General features: G+C 43.5%; 2 protein-coding genes across 3 annotated transcripts; both read left to right on the forward strand.

The window, feature by feature from the left end:
• The first annotated feature begins 5 nt into the window (after positions 1-5).
• Positions 6-7,990, forward strand: KCTD9 (potassium channel tetramerization domain containing 9). The gene is made up of 12 exons (XM_048927999.1): positions 6-189; positions 635-756; positions 1,682-1,725; positions 2,121-2,217; positions 2,692-2,750; positions 3,255-3,383; positions 3,903-3,970; positions 4,073-4,168; positions 4,587-4,736; positions 5,020-5,125; positions 5,384-5,517; positions 5,774-7,990. Exons 1-12 carry the CDS (start codon positions 142-144, stop codon positions 5,888-5,890), a joined length of 1,170 nt encoding a protein of 389 aa, XP_048783956.1. The 5' UTR covers positions 6-141; the 3' UTR covers positions 5,891-7,990.
• A 110-nt stretch (positions 7,991-8,100) lies between these two features.
• On the forward strand, positions 8,101-13,329 carry GNRH1 (gonadotropin releasing hormone 1). Of its 2 annotated transcripts, XM_048928004.1 has the most exons (4): positions 8,101-9,755; positions 10,156-10,297; positions 10,971-11,066; positions 12,575-13,329. In XM_048928004.1, exons 2-4 carry the CDS (start codon positions 10,157-10,159, stop codon positions 12,614-12,616), a joined length of 279 nt encoding a protein of 92 aa, XP_048783961.1. In that variant the 5' UTR covers positions 8,101-9,755; position 10,156; the 3' UTR covers positions 12,617-13,329. The 2 variants fall into 2 exon arrangements, with proteins under 2 accessions (XP_048783961.1, XP_048783957.1); XM_048928000.1 differs by having other exon boundaries at positions 8,101-10,297.
• Positions 13,330-14,626: the final 1,297 nt, after the last annotated feature.

The raw sequence follows: 14,626 nt of genomic DNA on the forward strand, positions 1-14,626 counted from the left end.
CCCATCATTTCCCCGCTCTGCCGGTGGGACGAGTTTCTCATTGGCCGGCGGCTCGGCTGTGATTGGTCTCCGTTCCCGTCGCTTGGGGAACGCTGCCTTCCGGGTTCGGCGGCAGGAGGAGCGGGGCGCCGCCGGCGCAGCATGAGGCGGGTCACGCTGTTCGTTAACGGCAGTCCCCGGAACGGGAAGGTGAGGGGCGGGGGTTGCGGGCTGCGGGTGGGCTTCGGGGAGCTGCGCGTGGATTTCTGAGGCGTTCTGCTTTTCTCTGCTCTGTTTGGAGCCGGAAGCCTGGCTGCTGCGGCCGCGACTGGGGCGCTGGAGGCTGGGGTTGGGGCCGGGCCGGGGCTCAGGCCGTGTGCGGGGCCACGAGGGAGAGCCCCGAGCTTCTGGCTGCGGCTCTCTGCAGCTCAGCTCCTCTTCAGTGGTGCTGTGCTGATGGAGCCGTGCCCTGAGCAGGTCAGGGATGTGCTGCGGCCTTCCCGTGCTGTGCTTTCTGTTGGACAGCTGGTAAATAATCCTCCTTCCGCTCTGCTCAGAGCTGTGGGGCGGCGTCTGTAGTGAAAGCAATGGGTTTTAAGGCCCAACGTTGTTCTGGGATGACAGCAGCCCCAGTTTGGCTTCCTTCTCTTTGCAGGTGGTGGCTGTGTATGGCACGCTGTCGGATTTGCTGTCTGTGGCGAGCAATAAGCTGGGAATCAAAGCAACCAGTGTTTACAATGGGAAAGGTGGTCTCATCGATGATATTGCTTTGATTAGGTAAGATTGATCCTGTAAATGCTGAATCATGGATGGGAGATGCTCATGTCTAGCTTGAGAAGACTCCAAGGAGACCTCATGGTGGCCTTTCAGTACTGGAAGGGAGTTTACAAGCAAGAAGGGGAGTGACCTCTTACATGCTGTAATAGAACAGAGGGGAACAGCTTTAAACTAAAAGATGAGATCTAGGTTGGGTGTTAGAAGAAGCTGCTTACTCAGAGGGTGGTGAGGCTCTGGCAGTGCTGCCCACAGAAGCTGTGGATGCCCCATCCCTGCAGTTGTTGGGAGGGCAGGGAGGGGCCTGGACAGCCTGATCTGGGGCAGGGGGATTGGAGCTCCATGGTCTTTAAAGTCCCTTCCTAAGCCGTTCTGTGAATAACAACTGCTTTTCATAAAACCAGATCTTTTCCAGCCTGTATACTCAGTGGAATACTCACCTCAAGGAAAAATAATGCTGCCTACAGAACATCATATTTTGATGAATCTGAATTTGATGCAAGCTGCATTGTGTGCTTTTTAATGTCCCTCTGAGTAGATTCACAAATGCCAGGAAGTCCCAATAGTCTGTTCGGCTCTCGGATGAGACTTTCTGAAAAGGAGACAAACTGGCATGGCTTTGGCTTCATGTAACATTAACCCCTCAGAGTGGGAAGAAAAGGAACTATCTCATAAAACTAAAGCAGAAGGGATCCCTACCTGGCTGATACGGGTCTCTATCAGTAGCATCTCTAGTGCAGCTGGTAGAATTGCAGTCATCTGCAACCTGCAAAGTTAAGAGAAGGATCAGGTTCTTAATTCTAACGAATGGTATCCGATTGTCATGTACCTGAAACTGATCAGGAGGGGATCCCAATGTCGCTTCAATGAACAAAAAGCTGATTAATCTTTTTTTTGTTTCTCTTCCCCCTGCCCTGTCCCCTTCCAGAGATGATGATGTTCTGTTTGTCTGTGAAGGGGAACCGTTCATTGGTAAGCCTCTAATTCTTCAGCCTTCTGTTTACATAGGCAGATAGTGACAGGATAGGGGAAAGGGATTTAAACTAAAAGAGAGAAAAATTAGTTTAGATGTTAGGAGGAAATTCTCTACTCGGAGGGCAGTGAGGCTCTGGCACTGCTGCCCAGGGGAGCTGGAGGTGCCCCAAGCAAGGCTGGATGGGACCCTGGGTACCCTGATCAGATGATGACAGTGGCAGGGGATGGGTGGGCTTTGAGGTCCCTCCAACCCAAGCCACTCTATGATTCTATGCTTTCCTTTAGTGTAAGTTTAAACTTTAATTTTCTAGTGTTTTCAGAAACCTAGTTACCATATGGAGGATTTGGAAACGTTCACAATTCTCACATCTGCGTTCTTATCACCTGTGTAGATCCTCAGACCGATGCAAGACCTCATGAAGAGCTAACAGGGGCGCACACAGACTGGTTAACACTTAATGTTGGAGGTCGATACTTCACCACCACACGGTAAAAATGGGGCTAGTTGAGCTGGAATTAACTTCAGTAAGGTTGCTGTAGTAGTTGGTGTGTGTTCAGGTAGTGAGACTTTGGATGCTCTTGAGAAAGAACAACAAAAGTCATTTGCTATGGAGTAGGAGACCTTCTGCAGCTTATAATAGGCATTTGTTGCCACCATTCTGAAATGAATGCTTAAACGGTTCACATGTGCTAACAGTGGTGAAAAGCCTGAAGAGGCCTGCATTTATCCCTGGAACATTTCAGCTAACGAAGTGCTTTGTATTTAAAATACCTTTGATACGCCTTAGATCAGAAGTGTGTTTTGTTTTCTCTTCTGAAATTAAATCAGTACAGAGTTGGAATGCATATCACACAGCACTGATTACCTTCTAGGTGCCAAGGAAATGCATTCCCTCCAGCAAATGGGTCTTGTAGCAAAACTTTCCATTTGAAAAATAAAATTGCACTGCCTTTATTTTCTAGGAGTACTTTGGTTAATAAAGAACCTGACAGTATGTTGGCCCACATGTTTAAAGATAAAGGTTAGTATCTCGAAATAAAACTCGCCCTTCAAGCTAACGAGTAGCTGAACAGGTAAAAGGCACTATTAAGTTAACAGTTATTGCTGTGTTAAAGTATTAAAAGTATGTTAAAGCATCAAAGCACAACATACGATCATCTCATGAATTGAAAATAGAACTCCCACCCAGAGTTGATACTTCAGAGTCTTTTTTTTTTCCTAGTTTAGACTTTCCTGACTGTTGCGTTTCACTCGGTTTTGTGAACACCAAATGAGATGTGTTTACCAGTCTTAATGCTGCTTCTGCAAGGGTTCTTAGGCACATTGTGAAATGTGTTTTAGCTATTTATAGCAGGAAGGGGTTGGATGTAAGGGGGGTTTTCCCCTCCACTCCTATTTTCCTTCCTTCTCTCTAAGAAATGCCCTTTCATGTGGGAGGCTTCAATCCTGTAACCCCTTGGTGGTAACAATCTGAAACTTGAAGCAAATGCTTTCAGATTTAATTATGTGTATTTTGTGGCAACAGATGCTTGGGGAAATAAGCAAGATCACAGAGGAGCATTCCTAATTGACCGCAGCCCAGAGTATTTTGAGCCTATTTTGAACTACTTGCGTCACGGGCAGCTCATTGTAAACGATGGCATCAATCTGCTCGGTAGGTGTTACCTATACGACGTCTCCTACATTAATATTCTTTAAAGGTCTAACTTTGTCCTGAGGTAAATGTGATAAAATCACTGGGGTTTCCGTCAGCTTATCTAAATGTTTGGTGTTTTACTGTGGAGAATTTATTCTCAAACGGTGCCCTGGACTTGGTATCTTAATACCTGTATTTGAGATTCATTTTTTCTCCTTGACTGGAAGCTCGCTTTTCCTCTGTCCCATTGCAGTGTAATACGATGTGCATGGCTGACAGTTCTATTAGCTCATGCATTTGTTAGGCATTTCCTAAGGTTCAGCAGGTGCTCTGTTCATCTGTTGGTTACTGTAGCTAAAAGAGAGTTATGACAAACAGGGGAAGTCAGTTGAATTAGCAGTCTTCTGACAGCAAGGTTGGATTAACCTGAAGCTTATGTTCTTGGCATGGCTGTGCATTGCCTTTTCCAACAAGGGAAGAGTGGTATCTCATTTAAAGGCTCTGTGTAAATAACAAATAACTGCTTTGTTTTGTTAGGTGTTTTGGAAGAAGCCAGGTTTTTTGGTATCGATTCATTAATTGAACATCTAGAAATAGCTATTAAGGTAACTTGCTTGCTTTTATACATGGATGTGCATGTCCTGCTCTTCCAGGCAATACATAATTTAGTCCTATCCGTATTAGCTTCTAAACAACTCTCTCAACAGAACTCGCAGCCAGCAGAGGACCACTCTCCTATATCTCGAAAAGAGTTTGTGCGATTCCTGCTGGCAACCCCAACCAAGTCTGAGCTGCGATGCCAGGTGTGGAAATGCAAAGTTTGCCTCGATCTGTTGTGTTGGTGTCAGGTGCTGGGATGCCCTGCAGCATCTTGTGATGATGTGAAATTCAAGCGTGTGCTTCCCCACCCCTGCCTTCCTCTTTTTAACTGAGTTTTGATTCCAAGTAGCAGAGTAACTTTAGTATGAAATTTGAGTGCAGTGTTTGGGCTGCTTTACTTCAGATCAGTTTGTTAAGTTGTTCTATTTAAATGTAGGATGCACTCTTAATAACTAAGTCAGTGCTTTACAGCTTTGTATTAGCTTTAATCTTATGTAATAGCATAGATGCTCTTGTTGCGTATGCATGTATCTTTGCATGTGAGAAATGATGCTCTGAACTGTTCTGTATTCAGAGCTGAGCCTTACCTTCTGTAACTTTTGGGGTTGGTTTTGGTTTTAGGGTCTCAATTTCAGTGGAGCAGATCTTTCACGACTAGATCTTCGGTACATCAACTTCAAGATGGCTAACCTAAGCCGCTGCAACCTCGCACATGCCAACTTATGTTGTGCAAATCTTGAAAGAGCTGACCTCTCTGGTTCAGTGCTTGATGTAAGAATTGTGCTGTGGAAGGTTTGGGCTGTCCTGTTATCTTAAGAGGAATTAGGATAAGTTGGGGAGAGGGGAGGAGAAGGAGGGTGTGGAACAGCAGGTCATTCCAACCTGTTGTCCCAATGAACTAACGCCAAGTTCTTACACTGCCTTGAAACAGTATGGCTGTTGTGCTTTAGTAGATTCACTTCCTAAACATAAATGAAGGCTACAGTCTGACTACTTCTGGCGTTGTTCAGTTCTGCACTTGCATGAATTTCACTGATGCATTTATCTCTATCAGTGTGCGAACCTCCAGGGGGTGAAGATGTTGTGTTCCAATGCAGAAGGAGCATCTCTAAAAGGGTGCAATTTTGAAGACCCATCAGGCATTAAAGCTAACTTGGAAGGTAAGAGGTTTTTGTGTGTTAAGTATTTCTTGCAAACTGAGTTGCATGTGTTTTAAGATCCATATGTTATGTACAAGATTGAGCCGTGGTTTGCACAATTCATCTTTACATTAGAAGAGCCATATATGTACATAAGACTGAGTGCAACTGCAGAATCATTACATGTAGATACCAATTTACATGGCACTGAAAAAGCATTTCTCTGGAATCCCGTGTTTCTAACTGTTCTTCCTTTGTAAAAGTACTTTTGTGTTCCAGGTGCTAACCTGAAAGGTGTTGACATGGAAGGCAGTCAAATGACAGGAATTAATCTCAGAGTTGCAACACTGAAAAATGCCAAACTAAAGAACTGTAATCTTAGAGGAGCAACTTTAGCAGGAACTGATTTGGAAGTGAGTTACAATTCCTTTTATAAGCTAAATGGTCAACTGATAGAATTCTGGGGATTGCTGGCATTTGGCAAAACCAAATCCAGTTGTTACTGTGAAAAGCAATCACTGCCTTACTGTAGTTTTAGTTGTATCTTGTGACCAAGTAAGGAGATTGAAGTTACAGAAGCATATGTGTCTTCTGCATAAATGCATTAAAAGTTTTGAACCCCGAGTTCTGTGTGCATTCAACTAATACTCGATCTCTTTTACCCTTCAGAACTGTGATCTTTCAGGTTGTGATCTACAAGAAGCTAATTTGAGGGGATCTAACGTGAAAGGAGCTATTTTTGAAGAGATGCTGACACCTTTGCACATGTCTCAGAGCGTCAGATAAGGAAGAGAACATGCTAAAGACAAAGGAGTCAAAACATGGTGACTTTCTTCATGTCCTCCCCTCATTAAGTTAGAAGCATTGGTTATTAGACAACTTATATTTGCAGTAGTGCCTAAGTAAACTATTTTGATTGCTTTTTGGGGAGGGAGCTTTAACTGAAAAGGTAGAAATAGATAAATGCTGTTTCTACCTCTGAAAACAGAGTGAGGAAGTGGACTGGTTCTAGGATCAGCATGTGTGGCTTTTTGTTGACAAGCATTGCCTCACTTTGGAATTCATTTTAATTTATAAAGCACAATATATGCAATTCTATTTATTAAATCTGTAGCTGCAATATGAATAGAAGATGTTTTTCATGTATAGTAGCATCAAAGTTCAGGTTTACAGTTAGACTAACTGTAAATACACTAGTTTCTTCATTCATGCACAGTACATTAAGTGGAATGTGGTTTAGGTAATGTCCACACGATGTTTTCAGGTACTACGTTGAAAACAGTAGTTAACTGTCATCATAGGTAATATATTGCCTTGTAGTAGTTAGGATTCAGGTATAGAACAGCTTTATTATCTTCTAAACGTGCTGTGGAAGCTGCTTCCACTGAAGGGATCTGCATACACAGCAGATCTGGTTATAACAAAACCATCCTTGTTTAAAACTGGGATTGCATATTTAATCTTTTCCAAATTAGTACACGATTGCACTATCAACTACAGCTGCTAAGGAAACATTCTCTTGCTTTCAAATGTCCTGTCCATTCCCAACCTGGAGTACCTGTACATTGTCTTTGTTCTTGGTGGGGGATTAAATGGACATAGGAGAATCCAATCCACTGTCACCAGAGATGAGCGCTGCAGCCATAGCACCCACTCCTTTCTCCCCTGCCATGCCTCCAGTATATATGAGTAAATGGCACTTGTTTCCCTTCCATGTACTATGCAAATACTGTTGTACACTGCATCCTTGCCCACATGGGCGAAATCCTTTCCCCAGCCAGATGTCAGTATACCACTTTGGGCCTGCTTAAAAGTGGCTGTGAAAGCCTCTTTGGATGGGTGGAGTGCCCTTTCCACAGCTGCTTTACATGTGAGTCAAATATGGAATTACGTGACTTCTGGAGTGCAGAAAGTCTCACAGCACTTCTTTAGGTGATGATGCACTTCATCTCATAAGCTGTTTCCACTGCAGTATCAAGCTGAGTTCTCATCTAATGTTTATTTTGTACACAATCAAAAAGCACATAACCTAGACCAAAAAAGGTGCATCAAGAACTCTTACCTCAGACGCTTCTTTAAAGTACCCCAAAGTTGAAACTAACATTGAATCTATGAAAATAGAACTGTTACTGAAGTCCAGAACAGATGTATCCTAACACAGAACACGATCTGTTAGCAGTGATTTGAGTCCCAGTTACTTTGCGTTGTCTCTTACATGCAGTGCAGAATTTCCCATCCTCTGAAGTTGTATTTGTTGTCTCAGTGGTTGCTATGAAAATGCTGCTTTGCCATCAGTCTAGAAAGATTAGTTTAGGAACAGTTTATGATGTGTTTGGGGAAGTGGGGGATTCTTATCAAGTTGGGTTTGATGATACTCAGGCATATCATGTGAACTTCCAGGACTCAAAATCCTACAGCCCTGTGGTTCCGAATTGGGATTTCTTTTCTGGATTCCCTGGCCTCTTTAATTTGGCTCTAGGATAACACCCCATCCTTGGTCAAAAACATCCATAGGGAAATGCTTTGTGATTTTTGGAGTCCTGTCTCCCACCTCATCACTTTCACTGATTGATGTGTTGCAGAAAGAAGAAGATTCCTAGGGCTAGAGAAACAAATGAATTATTTTTCTTTATCATATTTTGTAGCTAGAAGTAAAATATTGTATGGGAAAATATATTTTCATAATCACTGTGTATAAAATATATTTGAACTTTCACTGAAGTACTGTGTTTTAAATAATCACTGCATGGGGCATCATTCATTTGCAGATGAATTTAAGGTACCTCTTTTGCTATGACAGAGCTGTACGAACAGCCTCAAGTGGCATATTCAGAACATGCAGGTTCCAGCCTAATTCAAATTGCATTAATAAAAATGGGAAATACACAGGTGTCTTTGTCTTACTTAATTTTACTTAGAAGGACAAGAAGTTAGAGAAGACGGAGAGCTGACGTGCAAAACCCAGCTCTACTCTTTGATTTCTTCTGACTGAAGCTCTCCCAGACCTTGGATCAGCCTTCCACGTGGGCTCCACCTCTGCCACAATCAGAGTCCTTTGTTGGTTTCCTTTACGTGGGGCTGTGGAAATATTTGTGGGCAACCAGAACCAGCTCTAGTCTTCTCCCCAACCTCCCACCTCCTTTATGTAACTTGGGCCCAGAGTTGAACATGAGATGGGAACAGTTTGCTCACCACTGCACTTCCTTCTGCTGTGCTGCAGGAGCAGCTCTAAGGAGCCCCACTGAGGAGCACAGCTGCTGGCAGCCAGCGAGGGCAGGTTGGCAGACTTGGCTTCAGATGGTGGGTGAATAAGAGGTGCAATTACCTGGCTAAGCAGGCCCCTTCCCTTCTTTAAATGCCATCTTTCAGGATGAGCAAAATCTTCCATTTCCTTTGTAATGTTAATTTCTGCTAGGAAGAGCAGGGAAGGAAGCAGTCATAAAACAGAAAATCTCCCTTCTCAAGTGATCTGCCTACGCTAAGGTAACCTTTCTCCCACTGAAACCAGCTATTTTCACAGCTTGATCAGTTTATCAGCTGAACTGCTGCTGGCTCCTCTTGCTGTGAGTAGGAGCATTACAGCAGGAAGAATTGCTCTTTGCTGCAGTCACTAAATCCTCCTTCAACTATTTACTTATTAAATTACATTTAATCCATTAATTTCAAAGAGGTCACAGGGGCAGGAAGAGAGGATGTTTAAACACCACTAAACATGATACACCCAATTGCACATAAACCAGTGCAGAGCAAGTCGGAACAGTGGCCAGGGGGATAAAAAAAACAGGTTTCTGCCATCAAAATTATTGAATTTGACTTCTGAATGCAGATGGCGACCACGACCTCTTCAAAAGCTGCAGTGCATGAAGTCTCAACAAAAAGCTCCATAAGCGTTAATGCCTAACTTCACACACCCATATATGTGCGCATCTGTATATACACATATATCCATATGAACAGGACTCTCCATTACATGTATACAGAGGGTCCTATTCAAGTGAGAGAGCCCCTTCCTCAGCACTCACAACCTCATCATTGGGTCTATTTGATCCATTTAGTACTGCTTTGCATTTTGTAGAGCACAGAACACGAAGGCATTTTTATTTAAGCATTAAGGACTTGCAGAAGAGCATGCAAAATGCCACGTGCTGGTGCAACCTCTTGTTTATGCACTGAAGGTCTGTTTCCTTCTGATATAGACAGAATAAACCGAATTCCTCATCCATTTCAACTCCTGTAAGGAACTCTTCAGAAAATCAAACCCACAGAAGAGCTTTTGCTTATTGCTAAAAAACCAGAAGCCACTGAAAGACCGTCTATTTATTTTCCATGGGGCAACAGCAGCCAGCTAGGTTTGAACATGAGGTTTACGGCCTCTTAAAAGGAAAGCTGTAACTTTCATGGCTCTAAGAGAAAGCAGCTGTAGGTAACAGCTACACCCAGCTGCTCCAATTATGTGCTTTACTTCTTTAGTACACGACAGCAACTTTAAGAACAAAATTGCAGCCCATAGGATAGAATGAGGCAGCGTTACCTGCTGTGAAGGGTTTGGTGGTGGGGTGGCTGGATATAAAGGGAGACAAGAAGCCAACTCACGGCACATTTTCCAGCAGGGAAGCGTTGGAGCAGTTCTGCAGCCTCTCTCTGCAAGCAGGTAATGTACTTGAACAGCCATGTCCATTTCAACTTTTCAGTCCTTACAGATGCTTGCACTGGAAGAAACTTGCATTAGAAGGCACTGCAAAGAGCAGTTCTTAGAACAGAAACTGGCTACACCAAACCCGTCTGTCAAATATCAACAGGGATTTTCACTGAACCTTCGAGGTCCAGGGGTTCCTAAAGCTCTGAAAGGGCGCTCAAAAATCCCAATTTAGATCTCTATCCAAATGTCTCGGATGTCAAATCTCTTTGTGATGAGCTGATCCACGCTCTGAGGGGCTCAGAACCCAGCTGTGACCCACGTGTAGGCACAGTGCCACCGGGGTGATTCTGTAAGATAAAAATTGAGCTGTGATGACGCAGGATCAGAAATACGCTTTGTTCTCTCATCGCAGAATGGAGAAGTCCAGGAAGATCTTGGCTGGTGTCCTCCTGTTTACCACGTCTGTGGCAATCTGCTTGGCTCAACACTGGTCTTACGGCCTGCAACCGGGAGGAAAAAGGAATGCCGAAAATCTGGTGGAATCATTTCGAGAGGTAAGTTCAGGACTGTAAAACAGCTCTTGCTTTTGCTCCGATCCCTTATCTGTACTAGATGCAAGCAAAAAGCCTCATGGCACTACCAGAGGTGACAGACTATACAGGAGCCTCTCTCTCAGCACACTGGTGTGCATTATACAACACACGTGTAGACTTTGTGTCAAGTAGGAACTGGGAAGCAGACCGTGCTGTGGTGGTACAGCGACAGAGAGCCTTGCACACAGCAGTGCTTCTGTGACAGACGGAAAGCTTCGTCAGTTTGCTCTAAAGGAGGGATGGAAGCCTGATTCCAGGTCAAACCTGACTTCACCGCCCCTTGTTTGAGCTGCCCTTCTGATCAGCTGCTTTGTGACAACATCCATCCATCTCCATGAGAATGTGGCAATGGCAGCTGGTGCAGGATTCGATGGCAAGTGCTTCACTGAAGGACTCAAACCACAGAGCAGATGGGAAAGGTTCTGTCCACCAATGGCTTTTCTGATGCTTTCTAATATTTCACATGTACTCCCTTGTAACTACAATTCCAACATTCTACAGCTGTTATAACAAGTGTAACATGTAGGAAAGAGGTAAATGCAACTGTGCAGTAGAAACTTTGCCTTTAACCTGGGGAGATTTGCCTTCGGAGAAAAATCTGTTTTCATGAAGGCTGTGTTTATTCCCCATTCAGATTGCAAATGAAATGGAAAATCTTGGGGAAGCACAGAAGGCTGAATGCCCTGGATCATACCAGCATCCCAGGCTGAGCAATCTGAAGGAAACCGTGGTAAGTAGCGTGGTTTTTCTCTAATTGCTATGGGAAAATCTCAGACCAGTCAAGGCTGGCAAAGCATGGGGTGGAGGGGTGCGAGCGGTGGGGTAGAAGAGGCAGGAAAGCTTAGTTCACATGTGGCAACTCCAGCTTTGCATCACTCTCAGTATGTCCAAGTTATGGCGCTAGAATATGACCACATTAATCTTGATGCTCCTGCTGTAACTATGTCGTTACTTACTGAATTAAAACCAAAATAAAGTCAAGCACGTACTTCCTTCATACAAATGTAGGCAGCATTCGCAGATGCTTAACTTCAAAGGCACGCTTTGCCAGCTGAAGGATTGAGCCATATGGAAGTGCTGCTCCCAAGGTCCCCGGACTGGGAAATGTATTTTCCATTAGATGCTCTAATGCAGTGACAGCAGAGACTTCACATACACATGATCTGCCACAGAAATAACACTCTCAAGCAGAAGAGTGCTCTTCAAACAATACAGCAGCACCTTGACCTGCCCAGATGGTCCTCACTTTCTGGGAAATATCTCCGAGTTGTCCTAAAGTTGCAACTCTCCATCTACAATTAATATTTGAAGCCCAAACAAAAAAATTTCAATTACATAACTCTCGCCTCTGAATACATGCTCAAGCACACGTCTGGCATACCTTGTTCCTGTGGTATAGACTGAAATGTGTGGCTTTCTTACTTCTAGCTGCTTAATGATGCTGAAAACAAATTAAAGCTTTTCCAGATGTAGGTTTTCCAATGTTAACACACTGCTGAAGTTGACACAGGAGCATTATGCAATGAGAGGGAAGGTGTCAGGAAACGAACCAGCCCATGGAAACAGCTTTGCAGGTTGCCTTCATCACTTCCTGGAGCTGCCAGTAGTGAGGACAGAAATACAATGAGCTGAGATACAAAAGGGAAAGAATAATATACTGAGAACTCCTACCCAAAACACCTTGGGTTCTCAGTTCCAAGGGAACAACATAAATAGATGCACAAATAGGAGACCAGGTCGAGCAGGATGTGACACAGGAGTTCTGTTTCCATTCAAAAAGAACTAATGTATACAGAGATGGGAACGGGACAACTGTCACACCCTGTAACACTTCTGCAAGCACAGCTTTCTTCTCCTTGGTATCTTGGCCAGCTGCTTAAGTTGACGGAGACATTTTGCATAGTGATGCTTTGTGTAAATTCATGCCAAAATGGAGTGTTCTGCAGCTGCTGGGCTGCCCTCCATGAGCTGCTGTGGCGATGGGCCCCTTAACAGATGTAAAGCTGGTCACGCACTTTGGGATGAAAAGGGCTATTCTAAGTGTCAGTTACATTATACTGCATGATCAGATCCATGGGCAGGTGGCAGAGAGATCACGTCGGGTCAGATTTATGTCATTCTAATCCTCCTTCCAATGGAGACCTCAGTAGGAATATGTTAGCATCTGAGCAGGCTTTAAAATTCCATCATCAAAGTTCTTTCTTCTCTTTTAAAATAATATATGGTGTGTGCTTACAGGCAAGCCTGATCGAAGGAGAAGCCAGAAGAAAGAAGATTTAAATCCACAAAGGCAACAACAGTCCCAGAATAAAATTTCAAAGCAATGTTGAAAACAGTTCCTCCTGCCTCTGCTTTGATTGCAATACGTGAATAAATACTGTGAAATTAGTGGGGAACAGTGGAGGATACCACTGTCCAGCTGACTTGCTTGTAGGTAAAAGAGAACACGTTGCAGTCCAGTGGAGGGGAATCAGCTCTGTGGGGTCAGCTTTGCATTCCATAATGACAGCTTTTGTTTCACACCTACACACAATGTCTGGGCATTGCCTGATCTCAACAGTAGTACAACTTCATTACGAATTACAAATGATTTTACTGCTGGAATGGAATTCTGCTCACACATCAGTAGACCACACATGAAGGACTTTTGTATGCTTCATTTTTTTTACTGGTTCACACATAAAAACTACATTTATATTAAAAAGGTATTTACAAACTTTACAATAGTTAATGCATTAAAAAAAAAATTATACACCTTGCTTTACAGTGAATCCTATGCCATTTACCCAGAGAGATGCAGCCTCCTTTCCCCATGTTTAGTTCCTACCCTTCCTTCAGAGCCAGTTTAAAAGCCATACTTTCTGCTGCTTCAACTGCAGGGGATGAAAAGAGGAAAAAAGGATTTGCAGTCTGTAGAGGTGGCTGTTTCCTAACTAAACCATCACACGCAGCATCTCTAAATGTTAACAAGGACGTGTTACACAACACCCATGTTCTCCTGAACTCAAAACAAACAACATCCTGTGGTTCCTCATGTCATTAAAATCTTTACAATACCAACAGGGAACAACTACATCCATTGACACCATGGATGCTGGGGTCGTACCACACCAGGAACCTCACTCAGCTCCAACTGGGATATCCATCCTCACATCAAAACCAGTTAAATACGCTCTGCAATGCATTGTGAGGATTAATGAGAACATGAACAGGAGCAGAATTGGGCGAACCTCACGTGCTTCTGAACAGCCCACCTCCTACTGCGCAAGAAATGAAATCACATCCATGTGTGGTTTGATTTTCCTGACTGAGTCCCAGGAAAAGCTCATGCCATTCCACTGGATAATGTACTCTGCAATGGTAAACATAAGATAGAGAAGTTTTTAATTAAAAGAAACAAACAAAAAAATAATGGTAGCCAGTAGTAGTCAGGAATGTTTTTACATTTGAGAAAAAGGTTACAGTTAAGTTACAGACATTTCAAAACTTCTTATTTCCATTTACAATTATAAAAATAAATAAGGAGAGGAAATCCGAGCCATTATCACTGCAAGTTCAACCTGCTGCTCGTGGGCTGCACAGCATGGTGGGGGCTGGATACAGGTTCTCAACAACTGCTACATGCACACGATGGCATTTCTGCTGCTGCAGATCACAGAGCTGTTCTCAGTGGAATCAGTGTCCTTTCCTAATCCAATAATCCACTGAAATGGAAAGCTGTCTGTTTCTCTCTTCCCTGATGCGGATTAGAGCCTGTAACATTTTTGAAGGAATTTATCACAGCGTGACGAGTTTTAATTACAAGCTCCAGAAAGCAAGTGTTGAGCATATTTCTCCAAAGGAAAAAAAAAGATCCTCTCTGTGACTTGAAATTCCCCACTAGCTGTGGACAGCGTGGATTTGAGATAGGATTCAGATCTTGTCTCCTCCGCAGGCTGCACATGGAACTCGATCTTATCCCAAGCAAGGAGCTGGGCACAAATGCCACCGTTTGCTTTCACTTCTGCTGCGTGGAGATCGCCATTACGGATCAGTCTTGGACTCCCATTTTCAGTCCTATGCTTTCAATGACACTGAGTGATGTGAAACACTGATTCTCATCTTGAAAATGAGTTAGTGAGATCTTAAACAGTCTCTGAAGGTTAAATATCAGAACTTGTAGCAAAGAGCAGAACATTTTTGTTAAAAAAAGTTTGAAAATCAGAGGTCTGGTAGAATTTTGCACTAAATTCTCCTTAATTAAAACCAGCCAGGCCCTGTGCTTACACCCTTAAATGCCCAATTGCTTTT

This window comes from Lagopus muta, chromosome 27 (assembly GCF_023343835.1).
Source record: "Lagopus muta isolate bLagMut1 chromosome 27, bLagMut1 primary, whole genome shotgun sequence".
NCBI lineage: Eukaryota > Metazoa > Chordata > Aves > Galliformes > Phasianidae > Lagopus > Lagopus muta.

Excerpts from the sequence above, each read along its gene's own strand:
- KCTD9 (XM_048927999.1), top strand. The coding sequence starts at position 142 with ATGAGGCGGGTCACGCTGTTCGTTAACGGCAGTCCCCGGAACGGGAAG. Across the intron at positions 757-1,681 it reads GATGATATTGCTTTGATTAG|AGATGATGATGTTCTGTTTG; the intron begins GTAAGATTGATC and ends GTCCCCTTCCAG. Across the intron at positions 3,384-3,902 it reads CGATGGCATCAATCTGCTCG|GTGTTTTGGAAGAAGCCAGG; the intron begins GTAGGTGTTACC and ends TTGTTTTGTTAG.
- GNRH1 (XM_048928000.1), top strand. The coding sequence starts at position 10,115 with ATGACGCAGGATCAGAAATACGCTTTGTTCTCTCATCGCAGAATGGAG. Across the intron at positions 10,298-10,970 it reads TGGTGGAATCATTTCGAGAG|ATTGCAAATGAAATGGAAAA; the intron begins GTAAGTTCAGGA and ends TTCCCCATTCAG. Across the intron at positions 11,067-12,574 it reads GCAATCTGAAGGAAACCGTG|GCAAGCCTGATCGAAGGAGA; the intron begins GTAAGTAGCGTG and ends GTGTGCTTACAG.